The sequence below is a fragment of the Theropithecus gelada genome, chromosome 12 (genome assembly GCF_003255815.1).
Source record: "Theropithecus gelada isolate Dixy chromosome 12, Tgel_1.0, whole genome shotgun sequence".
Classification (NCBI taxonomy): Eukaryota; Metazoa; Chordata; class Mammalia; order Primates; family Cercopithecidae; genus Theropithecus; species Theropithecus gelada.
The window spans coordinates 108154237-108176651 of NC_037680.1; the positions used below are offsets into that span (position 1 = coordinate 108154237).

A 22415-nucleotide genomic window follows, 5' to 3' on the forward strand; every position below is an offset into this window, starting at 1 on the left:
TCACCATGGGGACGCACTTTATTTTTACCTATTTATTATTTATTATTTATTTTTTGAGACAGAGTCTCGCTCTGTCACCCAGGCTGGAGTGCAGTGGCACGATCTCAGCTTACTGCAAACTCCGCCTCCCGGGTTCACGCCATTCTCCTGCCTCAGCCTCCCTAGTAGCTGGGACTACAGGCACCCACCACTGCGCCCAGCTAATTTTTTGTATTTTTAGTAGAGACGGGGTTTCACCGTGGTCTCAATCTCCTGACCTCGTGATCCGCCTGCCTCGGCTTCCAAAGTGCTGGGATTACAGGCGTGAGCCACCGCGCCCGGCCACTATTATTATTTTTTAAGACGGAGTTTCACTCTTGTTGCCCAGGCTGGAGTGCAATGGTGCAATCTCGGCTCACTGCAACCTCCGCCTCCTGGGTTCAAGTGATTCTCGTGCCTCAGACTCCCGAGTAGCTGGGACTACAGGTGCCTGCCACCATGCCCAGCTAATTTTTTGTATTTTTAGTAGAAACAGGGTTTTACCATGTTGGCCAGACTGCTCTCGAACTCCTGACCTCAGGTGATCCACCTGCCTCAGCCTTCCAAAGTGCTGGGATTACAGGTGTGAGCCACCATGCCTGGTCTGGTGTACTTTTTTTTTTTTTGAGATGGAGTCTTGCTCTGTTGTCCACACTGGAGTGCAATGGTGCGGTCTTGGCTCACTGCAACCTCCACCTCCCCAGTTCAAGTGATTCTCGTGCCTTTGCCTCCCGAATAGCTATGATTACAGGTGCCTGTCACCATGCCTGGCTAATTTTTTGTATTTTTAGTAGAGACAGGGTTTTACCATGTTGGCCAGGCTTGTCTCGAACTCCTGACCTCAGGTGATCCACCCGCCTCAGCCTCCCAAAATGCTGGGATTACAAGTGTGAGCCACCACACCCAGCCTCTGCTGCACTTTTATATCAGCAAAACCAGTCTTCAGTTTTGATGAGTTACCAATAGTTTTCCCTGGTTTGTCACTTGTCTTTTGACTTTGCTTATGGGGATTTTTTCCCCCATGTAAAACTATATTTCTGCAGTCAAATATATATATATAAAAATATATATATATATATTTTAGACAGAGTTTCCTTTGCTCTTGTCACCCAGGCTGGAGTGCAGTGGCATGATCTTGGTTCACTGCAGCCTCTGCCTCCCGAGTTCAAGTGATTCTCCTGTCTCAGCCTCCTGAGTAGCTGGGATTATACGCGTGCACCACAGCATGTGGCTAATTTTCTGTATTTTTAGTAGAGACAAGGTTTTACCATGTTGGCCAGGCTGGTCTCGAACTTCTGATGACAGGTTTTTCCCCCTGCCTCGGCCTCCCAAAGTGCTGGGATTATAGGCATGAGCAACTGTGCCCGGTCTGAGTCACATTTTTAAACATAATGCACCACATTCTTTTTTTTTTTTCTGAGACGGGGTCTCGCTCTGTCACCAGACTGGAGTGCAGTGGCCCGACCTCGGCTCACTGCAACCTCTGCCTCCCGGGTTCAAGCAATTCCTCTGCCTCAGCCTCCCGAGTAGCTGGGACTACAGGAGCGCGCCACCGCACCTGGCTAATTTTTTGTATTTTAGTAGAGATGGGGTTTCACCATGTTGGCCAGGATGGTCTCAATCTCTTGACCTCATGATACACTGGCCTCGGCCTCCCAAAGTGCTGGGATTACAGGGATGAGCCACCATGCCCAGCCTGCACCACACTCTTTTCTGGCATAGGTACTATGCTTTATTTCACATGGGCATGGATTCTCTGGTTTCTCGTATCTCCCCTTTACAATCATTCTTTTTAATTATTTTTAATTTAGGACATATCAGATATTAAACTGAGAAAACAGATACTACACTTGATCTTAGCCAAAAGGTTGAGAAGTGATACGATAATTCTTCAGGTAGAGAAATGATTATAAAGATTTAAGTATATTTAATTAAAACCTAATTAAACTTCGAGAAATTATATAACTTTTGGCAGGAATTTGTTTGCTTGTTTTCTGGAGACTATAAGCAGAGTGCTCCCAAATCTCCTCCTGGTAAACACTGCTAATAATTTGGAATTTATTCTTTCAGATTTGTTTTCCTGTATTTATCATGGCTTTCCAGGTCAACACATATAGTTCTAGCTTATGCTTGTTAGATCTGTAGTATTCTTTCTAGAGATTACGTTCATTAGAACATACTGCTACAGATTATTTTAGAGTTCACCTACACCAACACATTTAGCTCAAATGTATCTATAAACCCAATATTCAGTTTTCGCCTCAATGACAATCCCTTCAAAATATATTATACTCCACCCTCTCTAATATCACCATATTCACTCTCTTACTCTACCAAAGCCTAGATACCTAAGGACAGTGTTTCATTAATTGGTTACAACATAAAGCTAACAATTCAATTCTATGTTCTATTTTGGTACCTGTCCAAGCAAGCTACCAAGTACATTATTCTAGCAGAGTCAGCCCTGGAGAAAGAAGAATGAATGTACACAATCTATGAATAAATTCCAATCTCAATCTTGTACTTGGTAGCAGATTAAGTCTCTATTTCGCTATAGCACCACTACAGTTTTCTAGGAGTTTTGGCTGTCCCTTTATGATGTCTCCTTTGGCTTTAAATGCCTACTGGCAGAAATCTGGATTACTACTCTTTCCTTCTCTACAATCAGGCATAAGAGATTTGAGAGAATGTAAAGAAATTCCATTATTTTGTATCCAGCAGACATACATGCTTATTCAGTACAAGGTGTAAAACATACCTTTTACTCATCCCATCTTTGCTCACTAATCTGATTTGAAAAGCATCCTCAAACACAAGAAGTGTTTCATGTGGAATGACTTTGTCAGGCAGGTTCTTGAGCAAAAGTGTTTTGGCATTTTGATCTGCATAAAAACAAAAGAATATTTTTGGTGAGTTTAGATTTACTAAGCATCTAAAGTCCCCTAAGATAGAAAAAATACCCCTTAGGCCGGGCACAGTGGCCCACACCGGGTGCAGTGGCTCACGCTGGGCGCAGTGGCTCACGCCTATAATCCCAGCTTTGGGAGGCCAAGGTGGGCGGATCACGAGGTCAGGAGATGCAGACCATTCTGGCTAACACAGTGAAACCCTGTCTCTACTAAAAATACAAAAAATCAGCTAGGCGTGGTGGCATGTGCCTGTAATCCCAGCTACCCGGGAGGCTGAGGCAGGAGAATCGCTTGGACATGGGAGGTGGAAGTTGCAGTGAGCCAAGATCGCACCACTGCACTCCAGTCTGGGCGACAGAGCGAGACTCTGTCTCAAAAAAAAAAAAAAAAGAAAAGAAAAAAGAAAAAACACCCCTCAAAGAGTTGCAAAGCGGAAACAACCACACATCTTCGTTTGTTTAACAAACATTTGAATACATACTCTGGGCTAGGGCCTGTGCTACATGCTCGCTGTGAAAACACGAACTTGGCCTCTGCTCTCAGGCATGCGTTCTTGTTGGAGAGGACTGGTAAATGAAGAGTCACGTAATTATAAACTTTGACAAGTGCCAGGATGGACAAGTAACAGGGGCAATGAGGAAGTCCAGTAGAGAAGACTTACCCTAGTGTGGGTGTAAGGAAAGAGTTTTCGGATCTGAGGAAGTTATATTTAAGCTGAAACTGGATGGATGGGTTTCAAGTAGCCAGGGACTGAGTCCTGGAAATAATGTTATGACAGAGAAAGGTGAGCCATGCAGCTCGAGCACAGGAGAGAGGGCAAGGTGCCACGGAGGCAGGTGGCCTGTCGGAAACTGAGGACTACTTGCATCAAATTAGAAAGAATGTGATATTCCTGCCTGACCCAGAATCTTCTAGATACATCGATATCTTTGAACAAATTACCTTGTTTGCATACCTTTGTTTCCTTTCTCTTTGGTTTCTTAAATTTAATTTCAAACCCAAGGACTTTTGTATCACTTAGTTCCAGGGCCTTTTCTTGATCATCAGCAGATTTAAAATTCACATAACCAAATCTCCTACAGAGATGTAGAAGGAAAGGGAAAAAGCACACCCAGGTAAGATTAAGCGCCTTTGCCTCTGGTTAACTAATCACACTAGCTGTTGGAATAGAAGTTAGCACTAAGTCACAAGCAGCTGCCTAATTTACAATTTAAAACCAAGGCTCCACAAACTGGCAGTCAGTACTGTGAAGTAACTATGGAGTAGTAGTTCTCACCCAGGGAGCAAGTTTGACAATGTCTAGAGACATTTTTGGCTGTTACAAATAGGGAAGCATCTAGTATCTAAAGGGTAGGATCCAGGGAGGTTGCTAAACATCCCACAACGAACTGGACAGACACCACAACATAGATTGCCCAGCCCAGACCCAGCGTGGTGGTTCATGCCTGCAATCCCAGCACTTTGCGAGGCCAAGGTGGGCAGACTGCTTGAGCTCAGGAGTTTGAGACCAGCCGGGTCAACACATATTTCCTGTCTCTACAGAAAATACACACACACACACACACACACACACAAATTAGCCGGGCATAGTGGTGCATGCCTGTGGTCCCAGCTACTCGGGAGGCTGATGTGGGAAGATGGCTTGAGCCGGAGGGCAGGGGTTGCGGTAAGCCGAGATCGCACCATTGCACTCCAGCCTGGGTGATAGAGCCAGACCCTGTCTCCAAAAAAAGAAGAATTGTCCAGTCCAGAATGTCAGTAGTGCTGAAATCAAGAAACCACGTTCTAGAGCAAGGATTGAGAATCAGTACAGAGTTTGCCTACTGACATCTCTATTAGTTTTCTGCTTAACAACTGACAAAATTTAACCAAAAGCTATAGAAAGTGTGGCTTGCAATTACCAATTTTGGCTGGGCGCAGTGGTTCACACCTGTAATCCCGGCACTTTGGGAGGCTGAGGTGGGAGGATCACTTGAGCTCAGGAGTTCAAGATCAGCCTGGGCAACATGGCGAAACCCCATGTGTACAAAAAAGGCATAGTGATGTGTGCCTGCAGTCCCAGCTATTCAGGAGGCTGAGGTGGGAGGACTGTGGGAGCCTAGATGGCAGAGGTCGCAGTGAGCCATGATCACACCACTGCACTCCAGCCTGGGCAATGGAGTGAGACCCTGTTTCAAAAAAAGTTATTTATTTATTTATGTATTTATTTTTGGCTGGGTGCAGTGGCTCACACTTGTAATCCCAGCACTCTGGGAGGCTGAGGCAGGCAGATCACTTGAGACCAGGAGTTCAGGACCAGTCTGCCCACCATGGCAAAACCCCGTCTCTACTAAAAATACAAAAATTAGTCAGGTGTGGTGGCAGGCGCCTGTAATCCTAGCTACTTGGGAGGCTGAGGCATGAGAACTGCTTGAACCTAGAAGGCAGAGACTGCAGTAAGCTGAGATTGTATCACTGCACTCTAGCCTGAGCGACACAGGGAGCCTGTCTCAAAAAAAAAAAATTTTTTTTTTTTTTAATTTTTAAGAAACAGGCAGGGCACAGTGGCTCACACCTGTAAGCTCAGGACTTTGGGAAGCTGAGGTGGAAGGATCACTTGAGCCCAGGAGTTTGAGACCAGCCTGGGTAAAATAGCGAGACCCTATCTCTAAGACTTGGAAGATCTTGGGATTATTTTAATATTTTGGTTGGAAAATGGGGTAGCAAAGTTTAATATAACAGATTTACTAAACATGAGCCACTGAAGGATTTTACATATTCACTTTGAGCTGCAAGTGACTGAGGTAAAATCCCACCAAAAGGTGAAGAGCAGTAACAAAAGGACCTGAGAAGACAGCAGCCTATGAACCATCATGAAGTAGCATAAAGCTACTGGAACTCCTAAATTCTCCAGGAATAGTAAGTGCTGGGCTGATAAGCTCTTAAAAACCTTCTTAGTTTATTGGTACTTACCTGGACAAGCCAACTCTGACACCAACAACTTCGAGATCATTGTTAGCAAAAAATTAACTGAGACCAGCTTTTGGTTCAGCAGCAGTTTTGTTGAAATTCAGGTTTCCAACAAACAGCTGGAATGCTACACATGGTTCAGTTGCTACTCAAAAAGGTTAAAAAAAAAAAACCCAAAAAAAAACTCAGTTCAGATAAAGTAGCACTAAAAGAAAATCCATTGAAGATTGTAACACCAAGCTTCTGTGGCAAATCCCATTGTTGCTTGTTTGGGCTAATGGAGACTAAGTTTTTGCCAACATGACATTCTCCATGCATCTCCTGCGCTTTAAACCACGGCCAATAAGTTACCTTCTAATTTTTGCTTTTTGGCTCCAGGGGAATCTTTCTGATTGGCCATTTCCTTCTTTTGTTTATCAGGTGTTTCTTTGATAGGTTCTGTGGGTGAAAGCTAGAATATTGCATTTGCAATCATCTGCTTGGGCCACTAATGAGTAAACTGGAAACTTTTATATTCCTAAGCTACACTTAATTATCACAAGACTCATGAGTTGAGTCTGGTCAGGGTACTTTCAAAAGCATTTCTAAATTAGTAAGAAAGTTATTTAAATTAATCAAAGAAATACAACAGCCCCTTCTGATGGGCTTCACTTACAACTAGCATTCCATGATGTCAGTCACACTGCTTAACAGGGCTGACCCAGATCATCCGACCTTCCCCCCCTCCTCTTCCTCACTGCCTTTGTCACTGCCACTGTCGCCATCCTGTTTATCATCTTCAACCCTCATGGGAAGGTCTTCTCTAACTTTGGTCCCAGCTTTATTTTTCCCCCCACACCCAGAATCACAAGGGAAGCCACCTAATCAATTACTATTACACAGACTAGTTAAGAATGACAAATTCTCCTTTCAGAGAACAATTGTTCTTTTATATCCGGCTGTATATAAAAATCTAAGAAAAAACTTCACAGCCACTTTAACTTTTTATTTTGAGATAGGGTCTCACTTATGCTGCACAGGCTGGAGTGCAGTGGTGAGATTACGACTCACTGCAGCCTCAATCTCCCCGGCTCAATCCATCCTCTTGCCTCAGCCTACCAAGTAGCTGGGATGACAGGTGTATGCCACCATACCTGGCTAATTTATTAATTTCTTATAGAGATAGGGTCTCGCCCTGTTACCCAGGCTGGTCTTGAACTCCTGGCCTCAAGCAATTCTCCTGCTTCAGCCTCCCAAAGTGCTGGGATTACAGGGTATGAGCCACGATGCCCAGCCTCATTTTAACTTTATTATGAAATAATTTTAAATGTATGGTTCTTGCATTTTAATAACTATAGTAAGAATTACTGCTTTGGTAGCAATACTTTAAATGTTACACAGACTCCATCAAGACAAAAACAAACCACTGAAAGTTAAATCTGAGACGACCTACCTGCGTGGTTCATAAGCACAAAGACAGAACTCATCAATGTATAGTATTTAAAGACAAAATTTCTGGGCTACGCACGGTAGCTCATGCCTGTAATTCTAGCACTTTGGAGGCCAAGGCGGGCGGGTCACTTGAGGTCAGGAGTTCAAGACGGCCTGACCAACATGGCCAAACCCCATCTCTATTAAAAATTTAAAAATTAGCCAGTGTGGTGGCACGTGCCTGTAATCCCAGTTACTCAGGAGGCAGACGTTGCAGTGAGCCAAGACAACACCAGTGCACTCCAGCCTGGGTAACAGAGCAAGATTCTGTCTCAAAAAAAAGAAAAAGAAAAAGAAAGAAAGAAAAAGAAAATCTCTGACTAGGGTCAGGCAGACAGCAAAGGTCAAACATCCACTGAAACTCCTCAATGAGGCCAATCATGAAGAATCAGCCAGGGATTGCCAAGGCATTTTTCAGAAGGATGGATTTTTAACAGAATCTCTCCCCAAGTGCTAGAATGGCACACACAGCAGCTTGTCTCTAACTCACAGCCACTCACCAGGAACCCCCTGCAGAAGGGTTCTTTACCTTCCTCATCCTGGTCCAATTCACTGTTCCGGTCGTCATTCTCCTGGTGGCTCTTATGGTCCTTGAGCTTGGCTTCCCTCCTGCTTGGTGATATTAACTTCTCAGAAAACACAGGAGCCAGAGACTTTTCCTCCCCTACTTTCTTTCCTGGGGCAGTAGTATTCTTCCCACAATTCTTATGAGGGACAAGAACCTGGAGGAGAAACAGCAACAATGAAGATGCCTCTTCATGAAGCTACAGTCACACTGCACAGTCGCTAAGTGCAAGATTCGGGTCAAGCATGTAAATCAACAACTATTTCATCTCTCTAAGATGGATTTCTCCTAGAGAAATGTAGTAAAAAGTCTTCCAGCACCAGAATGACCTGGCATGCTTGTCTAAAGAAAAAAAAGAAGGCCAGGCCTGGTGGCTCACGCCTATAATCCCAACACTTTGGGAAGTGGAGGCGGGCGGATCACCTGAGGTCAGGAGTTCGAGACCAGCCTGACCAACATGGAGAAACCCTATCTCTACTGAAAATACAAAATTAGCTGGGCGTGGTGGTGCATGCCTGTAATCCTACCTACTCAGGAGGCTGAGGCAGGGAAATTGCTTGAACCCGGGAGGCAGAGGTTGCCGTGAGCCGAGATCATGCCATTGCACTCCAACCTGGACAACAAGAGTGAAACTCTGTCTCAAGAAAGAAAATTTAAAAAAACAGAATGGTGTTTTTTTTAGTTTTCTTAAAAATTAAAAAAATGGTGGCTTATGTCTGTAATTCCAACACTTGGGAGGCCAAGGTGGGCAGATCATCTGAGACCGGGAGTTCAAGACCAGCCTGGCCAACATGGTGAAACCCTGTCTTACTAAAAAAAAAAATTTAAGAACTGGCCAGGTATGGTGGTGCACACCTGTAGTCCCAGCTACCCAGGCAGGTGAGGCATGAGAACTGCTTGAACCTGGGAGGTGGAGTCGCAGTGAGCTGAGATCACACCACTGCACTCCAGCCTGGGCAACAGAGTGAGACTCTTATCTCAAAAAAAAAAAAAAGAAAAAGAAAGAAAGAAAAAAAGAAAAATTCTCAGACTTCACTTAGCACTAACAAACCAGACTCTCCACAGGGAAGCATCCAGATTTCTGCGAGTACGGACGCTACTGCCCCAAGAGAATATACATCAATTATTCATGTCATTAGAGCCCCAATTCTGACTTTGTATGATGGGTCAGTGTCAAAATGCAGGTGCAAAACACGGTTTATTCAGTGTACCAGAGGGAAAACTAAAACTACCTTTAGGCTATGTATATAAGGTATATATGAAACATAAATGAATTTTGTGTTTAGACTTGGGTGCCATCCCCAAGATATCTCATTATATATCTGCAAGTATGCCAAAATCCACAAAATCTGAAGTCTAAAACATTTCTGGTCCCAAGCATTTTGGATAAGGGATACTCAACCGATACAGTAAATGCTATCTTACGTTTCTCAACTTAACCAACTGGCTGGATTAAATGACTGTCTCAATTCCAAATAGGTCTTACTATAATAACTTAATGCTTACGAAATGTCAAGCATGAGTGGGCTACTCTGTGGTACCCATACTAATGTGAGTGTCTCTATTCCTGTGAGCTGAACTGTATCTTTAATAAGAACCTGCTGTGGTGTTTGCTAACCTATATATGACCATAGTATTTGCAGTTTCAACTGCAGAATTAACTAAACATCATATAGACCAATACAATCAACGCAAAAAGGGCCGGGCGCAGTGGCTCACACCTGTAATCCCAACACTTTGGGAGGCCGATGCGGGCAGATCACATGAGGTCACGAGTTCGAGACCAGCCTGACCAACATGATGAAACCCCATCTCTACTAAAAATAAAAAATTAGCCGGGTGTGGTGGCACATGCCCCTAATCCCAGCTACTTGAGAGGGTGAGGCAAAAGAATTACTTGAACTCAGGAGCTGGAGGTTGCAGTGAGCCAAGATTGTGCCATTGCACTCAAGCCTGCGCAACAAGAGTGAGACTCCATCTCAAAAAATAAAAGAAAATAAATGCAAAAAGTTATTGAGTCAATGAAAACAAACTTCAATGCTTTGGAAGTACTTGATAAAGCTTAAAAAACTGCAATCAAATTAAGTGTGCGTGAGCAACCATAAAAGAATGGGAAAAGCCATAAAACTGTGGGAATCTGTATTCAAACTGCTTTACTTACTAGGGTGTTAGAATTTTCATTTGCTTTAAAGAAACAAACTTTAAATTGCAGACAATGCATTATGTGTATACTTTATGCAGGGAAGATAAGCTACTCCAGCAGCAAACTCGAAGGTAAGGCCTTGGTTCCATATCAAAATATCGCCAAAGGAATACATAATATGTCTTAAATTAAAATCAAAAGGTATGGATGGATAATTTTCATGATTTCCCTACTTTTACTTTTTAAAAAATTGTATATATTTAAAGTGTACAACATGTTTTAATATACTTATGGCAAAATGGTTACTACAGTCAAGTAAATTAACAAATCCATCATCCCTAATAAGTGTGTGTGACAAGGGCACCCAAAACCCACTTTTACTTTTGATTAATTAAAACAACTAGACTGAAGAGGGTTGAAGAAAGTTTCTATCACACAACCAGCTGCTCAAAGTGGACAACAAATAAATGCTATCTGCCTCTCAGATCAAGCTGCTTAGGAGAAGACTGAGAAATGAATGGGAAAGGTATAGGGGGTTTGGATTCAGCAGACCTATGTATAACCCTGGCTGTCACTTATTAGTTCTGGAAACATGAGCAAGCTGGTTCATGGCTAAATCTGCTTTCTTGTCTAATTTTAGTATATGTGCTGCCGAAGCGAGCACACTTTCTTGTCTAAAAAATAGAGCTAATGATGCCTACCTAACCTGGTCACTGTGAGGATGAAATGAAACAATGTATAAAGCAGTGGTTCCCAACCTTTTTGGCACCAGGGACTGGTTTTGTGGATGACAATTTTTCATGCATCCAGTGGGAGGGAAGAGGGATGATTCAAGTACATTACATTGATTGTGCACTTTATTTCTGTTATTACATTGTAATATATAATGAAATAGTTATACAACTCACCATAATGTAGAATCAGTGGGTGCCTTGAGCTTGTTTTCCTGCAACTAGACAGTCCCATCTAGGGGTGACGGGAGACAGTGACAAATCATCAGGCATTAGATTCTCATAAGGAGTGTAAAACCTAGATTCCTTACATGCACAGTTCCCAAAAGGGTCTGTGCTCCTATGAGACAATATTGCTGCAGCTGATCTGACAGGAGGCGGAGCTCAGGCAGTAACGCCAGCAATGGGAAGGCAGCTGTAAATACAGATGAAGCTTCCCTCATTTGCCCACCGCTCACCTCCTGCTGTATGGCCTGGTTCATAACAGGCCATAGACCAGTACCACCAGTCTGTGGCCCAGGGCTTGGGGACCCCTGGCATAAAGCCCTCATACAATGGCTGCACATATGAAGCATTCCATATTCATTAGCTGTGTACCCACTAACCCACCTTAATTCTTTCAGGACTCAACTTAAACCTATTTTCAAATTTCAAAGGAGAGGCTCTCAGAAGAACATAGTAAAGACTTCAATATTTGTCAAAAGAAGAAATACGAAAACATGTTTGGCAGGTACACAAAGTAATAGACTTCTTTTCTTTTTTTTCAATTTAAAACAGCCAGGCAGGGCTGAGGGAAAGCACCGCCCTCCTGGGCCATAAATGAATGGATTTTAATGAATCAATTTAAAGAATGAAGAGATTTTCTTTTAAACCAGTATTTCCAGACAACCAATATGACTTTACAAAGAACACCTTGGCATTCCCAAAATAACCCACACTTGGTCACGAGGCATTATGATGTATTACTCTTTGCATAACATTGATATTCAATTTGCTAATATTTCTGGAATTTTTTTATCTATGCTCATGAAAGAGAGTGGTCTGTGATTTCTCAAAACGACCTGGTCAGGTTTTGGTATCAAGTTTAGTGTGGACTTGTAATACTAGTTGAAAAGTGTTTGCAATATCACTTTTGAGGTTTGTGTGTTGTTTTTTTTTTTCTTTCAGACAGACTCTGTCTCCCAGGCTGGAGTGCAGTGGCGCCCTCACTACAACCTCCGCCTCCCAGGTTCAAGCGGTTCTGCTGCCTCAGCCTCCCGAGTGGCTGGGACTGCAGGTGGAAGACACCACGTCCGGCTAATTTCTGTATTTTTAGTAGAGATAGGTTTCGCCATATTGCCCAGGCTGGTCTCAAACTCCTGGGCTTAAGTGACCCACCCTCCTCCGCCTCCCAGAGTGCTGGGATTACAGGCGACAGCCATCCAGCCCAGCCAACTTTTGAGATTAAACAATGCAGTTTAACTGCTTTACTATGGATTTTAATTGTTGACAATAATAAATGCTACTCTGCTCAATTCTGTACATATAATTACCTCATCTCTACTGCTATTGTCCTTAGCTTCTGACATCTCATCTTCCAACATCTTCTGCCTGTTTTGGGAACTTATTTTCTTCAGTTCACTTTGATTTTTTTTCCTGCTCAAAATGGACAGGATTATTATTAGGCACATCACGGGGCCTTCACACATTCCAAGCCATGCACGTTTTGCCTCTAGTATTTCCAACAGTAAACTGGCATGTGGAATAAACTTATGTTAGGCCTCACCTTTTTATTTTCATTTGGTATTTTACTCACACCAGCGAACAGAAAAACAAATAGAAAAGGTGATTTTTGATGTTGTAGGTGAGGTCTCCCATACCTCTTCTTTTGCCACAATCGACAAGTGGAAACTCCTTAAGGTTAAGAAAGGAAAAAAAAAAAAAAAAAAGGCAAATGCAAATTCCCAGGAATTCCTCCCTACTATTTTCATTCTGCTCCATCACGTGTTTTCAAATAACTGTTTTTTGGGGAAAAAAAAATAGTTCCACTACGGACTACTCAAACGGAAGCACACTGGGCCAAAATAAAGGGGACACAGGGCCAAAAACAGTACCTGCAATTCAAGTACCTTTACCTCCCCAGTCAGATAATTCTGTGAACTGGGGCAGCATCCATCACTACCCCCACCAGAATTCAGAACACAAATGAGTCTACAACCCTCGCTGCCCACGGCAGCCCTTGTCCCTAACACGTTTTCCTTTAAGGCTGTCGCTGGTGTAGGGCCCCGCCCTCCCAGCGCCCGGCAAGGGCCTGTGCGGTGCGCCCCTGAGAGCCACCACGCGTGACGAATGCGGGCACGACGCCTGCGGAGAGCCTGGAGAAAGCCGCGGGCGCGGACACGCTGGGGACGCCCTCTCAGCCGTTGCCCAACATCCAAGACCCGCCGGGAAGACGGCCACGTAGAGCGACGGCGCCCTGGCGACTCCGCCTCGCCCAATCAGAGCCCGCACCACCCCTGAACCAATCCTGAGCCGCGACCCTGGGAGGGGCGGGCGGTACGGGAGCCTGGGGGCGGAGTCTCGAGGCGGGGTGGAAGGGGATGCACGTGCTGCGCCTGCGCGTGGGCGGACTGTTTGCTGCGGTCTAACGCAGGTGGTAGTGGTTTGGGTTCGTTGGTCCCGGTGCGCGCGGTGTCCCTGGTCTTCGCGCCAGGTTGGCGCGGGAGAAGGCCGAGGCACCCCAGAGTTCGAGGAGTTGGTGACGGTCACGCAGTCCGTCGCTCCTCTGGCGGTGGGGCAGTCGGAAAGTGAATAGCAGTCTTTCAAGCGACCGGTCCTTGAGGGCGCGTGTGCCGTGATGGGTTCCCAGCGCTCGGGGCCGTTAAACAGTTCAAGCCGCGTCCTGCCCAGTGAGGGCTGTGTTGGCGTCCTCGCCGGTTCCAGCCGGGAAGGACGCACTGAGACGACAGCTGAGGGTCACTCCGTTAAGGCTGTCGCTGCTGTAGGGGCCCTCGCCCCGCTGCGTGTTCGTGCCACCCAGCGTACTGAGTGCTTTTTCAAAATTTTATCATGGACGTCTCAAAACACGTGTGACAGATGGTAGTAAGTTTCATTTTTCATTTAAAGAAGTTAAGACCCGGTAGTTAAGGTGTAATTCTCAATCACTTAATACTCTCTCCTAGTTTCTTTGAGTTGGACTATCATGAACATGTGCTCTCACAAGGCCCCATGGCCATTAACACCAGTAGCCCCAGTAGGAGGATCAAGCTCCTAGGAGCTAGCCCCACGTTGGAACTTGAACAATGACACTTCGGGGATATTGTGTGTGTTTGGGGGATAGGGAAGGGCGATCTTGAGTAAGGGCCCCTGGCCTTATCCTAGCTTCAGAAAAACCCAAATAGGGAAAGAATGAGAATAGAAAAAGCAATCTGCCTACCTGTTTTAGATTTGGTACCTCACTAAACTCTTGTTACCTAGCTTACTTTATGAGATTAGCCCAAATACTTTAAGAAAATATTATATATATCTGATCAAGAACAACTGAAGAAAAGGCAAAAGCCCATTTCATTTATGAGCAGAGGCAAGGTTCAAATAAAGTATTATCAAATTGAGTCACCGCACCCTGCCAGGAAGTATTATTAAAATCAATAACAAAGACAGGATAAGACACAAGCAAAATCCATAAATGTGCCAAAATATGGCACCTTGGCGGTTGAGAAAACCACAGAAGAAAGGTCTCTGTGATCTGCTCCCGCCTTTCTCCCATAAACCAGGGTCATAAAAGAATTCACTGGCCTACCTCATGTGAAGTAGGTCGTAAGACCCTCATTCCAGAGGAGTCTTGCCGCATACCTGGGGTGGAGAAGTGTCATGCAGAGACGCAAGAAAGAACCTGAACAAATGGGCCATGCCGCAGTCTCCTCCCACCCCTATGTATGACCATTAGATGATGCTCCTTTTGTCCAATCATGTTTCTCCGCAACTATCTACTTCTTTCATCAGACTTAGCATAAAAATACAGTTTTCTTTAGGTCATCGGGTCTTCGTTTCTGAAGGTTCCTATGTCACATAAGACTTTAAATTTGTTATGCCTTTCTCTCAATAATCTTGTTATAGGGGTGTCAGTCATAACCCTTAAGATGGGTGAGGAAAATATTTTTTCCCCTACCAATGAAATGGTGATAAATTTGACCACGTTACAATTTACAACTTGCAGGAGTTTTCTATAGACCGATTTAAAACACAACAAATTAGAAATATTTGTAACATATACAACACAAATTTAATATTGTAATATGAATGAAATACGAATCAAGAAAAAAAAATGACTGAAGGATATGAAAAGCCATTTTCAGGAGAAATTTCAGTGGCAAAGATATGAAGACATGCTCAACTATACAACTATTAGGGAAATGCAACTTAATATGATACTATATTTTATCTGTCAGAGTGACAGAAATTACAAGTGTTTTGGGATTGTGGAGAAACTGGTGAAACGGCAAATTGTTACAAACACTTGGAGAGAAGTTTGGCAGTTTTAGTAAAGGTAAAAATACTCATTCCTTCCTTTAGCAAATCCACTTGCATATGTATCTAACCTAGAGAGCGTTCAGACTGCTGGAGAGACATATACGTGAATCTTCATTGCAAACTTTGGGGGTTTTTGTTGTTGTTTGAGACAAGATCTTGCTCTCACCCAGGGTGGAGTGCAGTGGTGCTGTCATGGCTCACTGCAGCCTTGACCTCCCAGGCTCAAGCAATCCTCCCGCCTCAGCCTTCTGAGTAGCTGGGACCACAGGCATGCACTGGTCAATTTTGGGGGTTTTTTTTGGGGGGGGGGGGTGGTGTTTCTGTAGATAGAGATGGACTTTTGCCATGTTGCCCAGCCTGGTGTTGAACTCCTGGGGTCAAGCAATCCTCCTGCTTGAAGCGAGATCTCATTTCTACCAAAAAAAAAAAAAAAAATTAGCTGGGTGTGGTGGTGTGTGCCAGTAGTCCCAGCTACACAGGAGGCTGAGACAGGAGGATCACTTGAGTCCACCAGGAGTTTGAGGCTACAGTGATCCCACGACCGTGCTCCAACCTAGGTGACAAAGTGAGACCCTGTCTCTAAAAAACAAAAATAAAAAGTGTCTTTTAATTGTTGGTTTGTTTTGAATTAGGATTTTAAAATATCTACACATTGCTTTCCGGTGGTGATGAACTACCCACACGAGAACATGCCTCTCGCAAAGGATCTCCTTCATCCCTCCCCAGAAGAGGAGAAGAGGAAACACAAGAAGAAACGCCTGGTGCGGAGTCCCAGTTCCTACTTCATGGATGTGAAATGCCCAGGATGCTGTAAAATCACCACGGTCCTTAGCCGTGCACAAACGGTAGTTTTGTGTGTTGGCTGCTCCACTGTCCTCTGCCAGCCTACAGGAGGAAAAGCAAGGCTTACAGAAGGACGTTCCTTTAGGAGGAAGCAGCACTAAAAGCACTGAATCAAGATGAGTGGGAAACATCTCAATAAACACATTTTGGATTAAAATATATATATATATATATATATATACACACACACACACACACACACACATATTACATTTAGTTGATATGTCTCTTTTTTAAAAAAAAAAAAAAAATGAGATGGAGTCTCCCTCAGTCACCAGGCTGTGCAGTAGCACAATCTTGGCTCACTTCGACCTCCTAGACTCAAGTAGTCCTCCCACCTCAGCCTCCCAAGTAGCTGGGGCACCACCACACCTGGCTAATTTATTTTTTATTTTTTGTAGAGAAGATTGCCTTCTGTTGCCCAGACTGGTCTTGAACTCCTGGGCCCAAGTGATGCTCCCACCTTAGCCTCCCAAAGTGCTGGGATTACAGGCATGAGCCACCATGCCCGGCCAATAAATCTTTTAAAAATCTGTAAGAGAGGCCGGGCGCGGTGGCTCAAGCCTGTAATCCCAGCACTTTGGGAGGCCGAGATGGGCGGATCACGAGGTCAGGAGATCGAGACCACCCTGGCTAACACGGTGAAACCCCGTCTCTACTAAAAAATACAAAAAACTACCCGGGCGAGGTGGCGGGCGCCTGTAGTCCCAGCTACTCGGGAGGCTGAGACAGGAGAATGGCGGGAACCCGGGAGGCGGAGCTTGCAGTGAGCTGAGATCCGGCCACAGCACTCCAGCCTGGGCAACAGAGCGAGACTCCGTCTCAAAAAAAAAAAAAAAAAAAAATCTGTAAGAGAGAACCTCGCCTTTAAAATTGCCTTTTATTTGTTGAAGAAACTGTTAGTTGTCCCATAGAATTGTCTCTAATCCGGACTTGGTTGACACTTTGTGGTTTTTTCCCATATTCCTTCATCAGTGTTTTTGTAAACTAGAAGCTTGGTTAGATTCAGGTTCAGCTGTTTTGCAAGAATTCTTTTTGGTGCTGTGTACTTCTATAATGTCCCTCTAGGGGGCACTTAACCGCTGCAGATCTGGTTCCACAGTCAGTGGTGTGAAAATTGATCAGACCGTTTGAGTGTTGCCAGCTTGATCCATCCAGGAGAACCATCAGCCTTCCAATGGATGGTTTTAGGCAGTGTTTTGTTTTTGTTTTTGTATTTTTGAGATGGAGTTTCCCTCTTGTTGCCCAGGCTGGAGTGCAATGGCACTATGTCGGCCCACTGTAACCTCCGCCTCCCAGGTTCAAGCGATTCTCCTGCTTCAGCCTCCTGAGTAACTGGAATTACAGGCACCTGCCACCACGCCCAGCTAATTTTTTGTATTTTTAGTAGAGATGGGATTTCACCATGTTGGCCAGGCTGGTCTTGAACTCCTGACCCCAGATGATCCACCTGCCTTGGCCTCCCAAAGTGCTGGGATTACAGGCATGAGCCACCATGCCTGGCCAGCAATGTTGTTTTACAAAGCAAATGATTGGGGATAATCTGTTACTCATTAATTTTTTTTTTTCTTTTTTGAGACCGAGTCTTGCTCTGTCACCCAGGCTGGAGTGCAGTGGCGCGATCTCAGCTTACTGCAACCTCTGCCTCCTGGATTCCAGTGATTCACCTGTCTCAGCCTCCCAACTAGTTGGGATTACAGGCGCGTGCCACCACACCCAGCTAATTTTTGTATTTTTAGTAGAGACAGGGTTTGCAATGTCAGCCAGGCTGGTCTCGAACTCCTGACCTCAGGCAATCCACCTGCCTTGGCCTCCCAAAATGCTAGGATTATAGGCATAAGCCACCGCGCCCAGCCTACTCATTAAATTGAAGGGGGGTAATATGCAGGAAAATGATGGAATCAAATTGCCAGAATGTTAACAGTAGTTAATTTGGGTGTTAAGAATAGAAGCAATTTTTGTTGTTGTTGTTTTATTGTACTTTTTTCAAATTTCTTAAAATGCAAATAAAAGAAATCCTGCCCGAACACATCTAAAGGAGATGAGATGAACAGGGAGAAAGACTTGAGGGAAGGTTCCAAATCCAAGTTCCAGGAAGGGTAGCCAGGGAAGTCCACACGCCACAGTGATGACAGTGGACCTCAGTTGCTTTGCTTTTGTGTGTGCCTGTCCAATGTTCATTCTGCCTCCTGACATCCCTCATGCCCTTTAGGCTCTCCCCCTCCTCCCCGGGATTCCATTTTGGTGGAACTGCTCCCCTGGCCAAAGCTCAGGGGCCAGTCAGACCTTTCTCCCCAGGACTTTATGAGCCTTGGGCGCATCACCTCCTCCTGGAAGCCTTCCCTCGGCTGGGGCAGGTGCCTCTCTTCGATGCCTGAGTTCCAGCTGTCAGAACACTTATATGCCAGCATGTTTATCTGCCCTCTCCTTCACCCCGTCTCAGCCTTGAACAGTGCCTGGCACATGGCTGGTGCTCAATAAATGTTGGATGAATGATGCCCATATTGCTTAGAGCTGAAGAAGGGGCTTGAATATTAGATTAAAAGATTGCAGAAACTCTTGTGGATGTTCCATAGGATGTGGCTGCAGCTTCCAGGTTCTCCAGTCTAATTCCAGCCCATGGCCTCCTCTTATTGACCAGGGCACATTACTTACCCAAGTTCCGCCTTCCCTGAGTCCCCACCATCCCGCACCTCGGCATCAGGCCTTTGATCCTGCCCAGTCCCCAGTTTTCCTGCCCTGCCTTATGCAGAAACTTGAATGTTAGGTTGGGGTATTGCCTTGAAGAGGCCACAGAAAGAACATTTACTTTAGAGAGTCACTACCATCCTCAGACTACACCTTGTAGACTTAGAAACCTGGACACCATTTGGAATGATGTTGCAGACTGTCAGTGTTTGCCTCTGAGTCTCTTATTTGTGTGCAGGCAGATTGTACATTCTTTCTTTAGTAATGTCAGTACCTCTCAGTCCAGTCTGACTTTGGCCTAAGGTCATTCTGACATGTAAGGATGATTAGCAGCAGAACCAGGAGTCACAGCTGGGCATCCCGACCCCAGAGTCCTTGCTCACCACCTCCACACTCCACTTTACTCACTCAGTGTGTTAGTGGAAGCACACTGGGGTTCTTTTTGTGCTGAAGAAGTTTAGACCGTTAGAAAAATGTAAGTATGAGCCAGGCACAGTGGCTCTTGCCTGTAATCCCAGCACTTTGGGAGGCCAACGCAGGAGGATCATTTGAGCCCAGGAGTTCAAGACCAGCCTGGGCAACATAGTGAGACCCTGTCTCCGTAAAATAAGATAAAATAAAAGTGTACGTATGTTTCTAGGGTCAAATTCTGAAATCTGTCCTCATTTTTCCTGCCAGGAGGAGGAGGGGGATGAGAATAATTATGGAATATTACAGACCGTAGTTTGCAGTTTAAAAGAAATCAGTAATATTTGCTAATCTTAGAGACTGTAAAGATAACTGCTAGTAGAACAAACAGAACGTGTAACCTTCAAGCCAGTGGATAGATCTGTTAAGGTTCTTGGTTGCAAATGACTCCAGCCAACTTCAGCAGAAAAAGAATTTATTCAAAGGCTCTCAGTAGCTCAAATATCAACAGGAAGGCAGGAAAACCTGGCTGGGAAAAAGGGCAGAAACCAAGACAGACTGGGCAGGATACTGCTGTCAGTGCTGCTGCCCCTGGACACGCCTGCCCCTCTTGTTGTGCGTCTTAGTGTCACTTGCTCCAGATAAAGGTCCCATGCTGGGTCACCCAGCTGGCTTGGTCCATCATGTACCAATAGATGTCAGCAGTGGAGAGTGTCCAGAACTCTTTCACCCCTGTAAGTGGGAGACTGGGCTTGGTCTTCCATCGAGTCACACAGTGAGAGATTCCCCCCAGTAAGAAAGGAGTTCAAATGCTAGGGTGTGCCCCCTCTCCCCCACAAGGCAACTCCTCTCTACAAGGAAATTTGGTATATGTGCTGCTGAAGCGAGCACGCTACAAGGAAATTTGGAACAAGAAACTGATGGATCCATTGGAAGACAAAAATAGGGAAAAGGGGAGACTTGGAGAAGCGTACAAAAATGAGATAGGCTCCCAGATGCCAGGAATGATCTGGAAATGCCATCTGGTAATGAAGAGAACAGACATGCAGTGCTGCACACTTTACCTTTGCTGAGTAGATACCTAACAGAAGGAAGGGTAGGCATATGCGGCTTTATTTGTTGATGAGACTAATCTTGGACTTTCCATTTTCAAGGAAATTAAGCCTTTTTCTGAGAAGGGAAGAATTATTCCAGTATACTCACCCTCAGGATCGCTGGCAGAGTAGGGTAGATATAACTGATGGTGGGGTCAGAAAAGAGGTGAAGCTCAGGAGGCTGATGGATTGGGAGAAAGCAGTGTAGAACCTGGAAGTCTAGATGAGGTTAAAGAATACATATGGCCGGATGCAGGCTCGTGCCTGTAATCCCAGAACTTTAAGAGGCCCAGGGTGGGCGGATTGCTTGAGCCCAGGAGTTTCAAACCAGCCTGGGCAACATGGCGAGACGGTGTCTCTACAACACAAGAGAAAACAGTCAGGCATGGTGATGTGTATCTGTGGTCCTACTTGAGAGGCTGAGGTAGGAGGATTGCTTGAGGCCAGGAGGTTGACGCTGCAGTGAGTCATGTTTGTGCCACTGCACTCCTGTCTGGGTGACAAAGCAAGACCCTATCTCAAACAAAAATGAAAGAATAAATGTGTCACAGCAACGGAGAGCAGGATGGAGGCAGTAGCGGTCAAGAGCTCACACTTTCTGAAATGGGAAAGCTCCTGGAGGCGCTAGGAGTGAGGATGTGACCAAGGGGCTAGGAGACTGGGGTGGGGCCTCCAGAGCTGCAGGAACCACCAGCTGGCACCCAGGGCGGCAGTGGGGTCACCCATGGACTCTGACATCCCCCGGGAAAGCAGCGGGGCTGGAGAAGAGGAGAAGTAGAAAGGGCCTAAACGCCGCAGGAGGAGGAGGGATGTGACCGCAGTCCGAAGAGGGGGTGACTCGAGCCCCAGATAAGCTAGACACTTTGAAAAGCATGGAGGCCTCCTGGCCTGGGAGTAGCACTGGGGTCCCAGGAGAATGCAGCTGCAGCGTGACCGGTGGGGAAGAGCAAGCAGCACATCCTAAGAGGGCTGCAGGGGGTGCCGCTTCCGGCTGTCGCTGTCGCTGTTGCCAGGTACTTGACAGGCAGGGACCAGTGCCTTCGCCAGGTCTTGCTTCTGCCTGTTCTGTTGCCATCCCTGTTTCTCAAGGGCTGAGTTCAGAGCTGCTCTTCCCATTTTCCATGGGAACCAGCGACTGACAAGCAGGACTTGTTGCTGATGTGCTGCGGAGACATACACGGTGTTCACAAAGAGGCACCCCTCTTTTTTTTTTTTTTTGAGACAGGGCCTCACTCCAATTTGCCCAGGCTGGAGTACAGTGGCACAGTTTTGGCTTACTGCAGCTTCAACCTCCTGGGCTCAGGTGATTTTCCCACCTCAGCCTCACAAGTAGCTGGGACCACAGGTGTGTGCCACCACACCTGGCTACTTTTTTTTTTTTTTTTTTGTATTGTAGAGACAGGGGTTTCACCATGTTGCCTAGACTGGTCTCGAACTCCTGAGCTCAAGTGATCCACCTGCCTCAGCTTCCCAAAGAGCTGGGAGTACAGGCGTGAACCACCACGCCCAGCCCAGAGGGGCACCCTTCTAACAACCCCACTGCCCACCCGCCCTGCTGCCTGCACATGGAGGCCCTTCATAGTGCTGTCCAGGGGGCCTCAAGCATGAGGCGCCTCTGACTGTGGCTGAAGCAGGCCTCTGGGAGTCCAGAACTGGTCTTGGGAAACAACTTGAGGGTCCAGCCTGCAGTTTGGGATCCAGCATCTCCCCTCCCACCCCAAGGCTACTTCCCTGGAGCTCAAGGGCACCGCTTAGGTGCTCACGGCTCTGCACAGCTTTTCACAGGCTCCTTTCTCTGCAGAATCCCCCTGTCCCTGCAGTCACTCCCCTCCCCTGTCCCCCACTCTCCTCCAAGGCCCACTTCTTAGGAGCTGTCCCCACTCAGGGCTTGACTGTGTGCATTCAGTTAGGGCAGGCTCAGGGCCCACTGAGGAAACCGCCTCCCTCAACCAGCCTCCCCTCAGCTCCCTCATCCACTCTCTGGCCTCCACGAAGTCCCCACTTCTCCCATTGTCTCCCATTGTCCTCAGTGTCCCCCACTCCCCACCCCCAGCTTGTGTTGCTCTCTGGGAGCCCCTGTGCTTCTCC

General features: G+C 45.8%; 1 protein-coding gene and 1 pseudogene across 1 annotated transcript; one reads left to right on the plus strand and one right to left on the minus strand.

Annotated features, from left to right (window-relative positions):
• Positions 1 to 1765: 1765 nt before the first annotated feature.
• LOC112636858 lies at positions 1766 to 1898 on the minus strand (annotated as a pseudogene).
• Positions 1899 to 15970: 14072 nt separating this feature from the next.
• On the plus strand, positions 15971 to 16238 carry LOC112636436 (40S ribosomal protein S27-like). Its single transcript, XM_025405115.1, has one exon. It carries the CDS (start codon positions 15984 to 15986, stop codon positions 16236 to 16238), a length of 255 nt encoding a protein of 84 aa, XP_025260900.1. The 5' UTR covers positions 15971 to 15983.
• The last annotated feature ends 6177 nt before the right edge of the window (positions 16239 to 22415 follow it).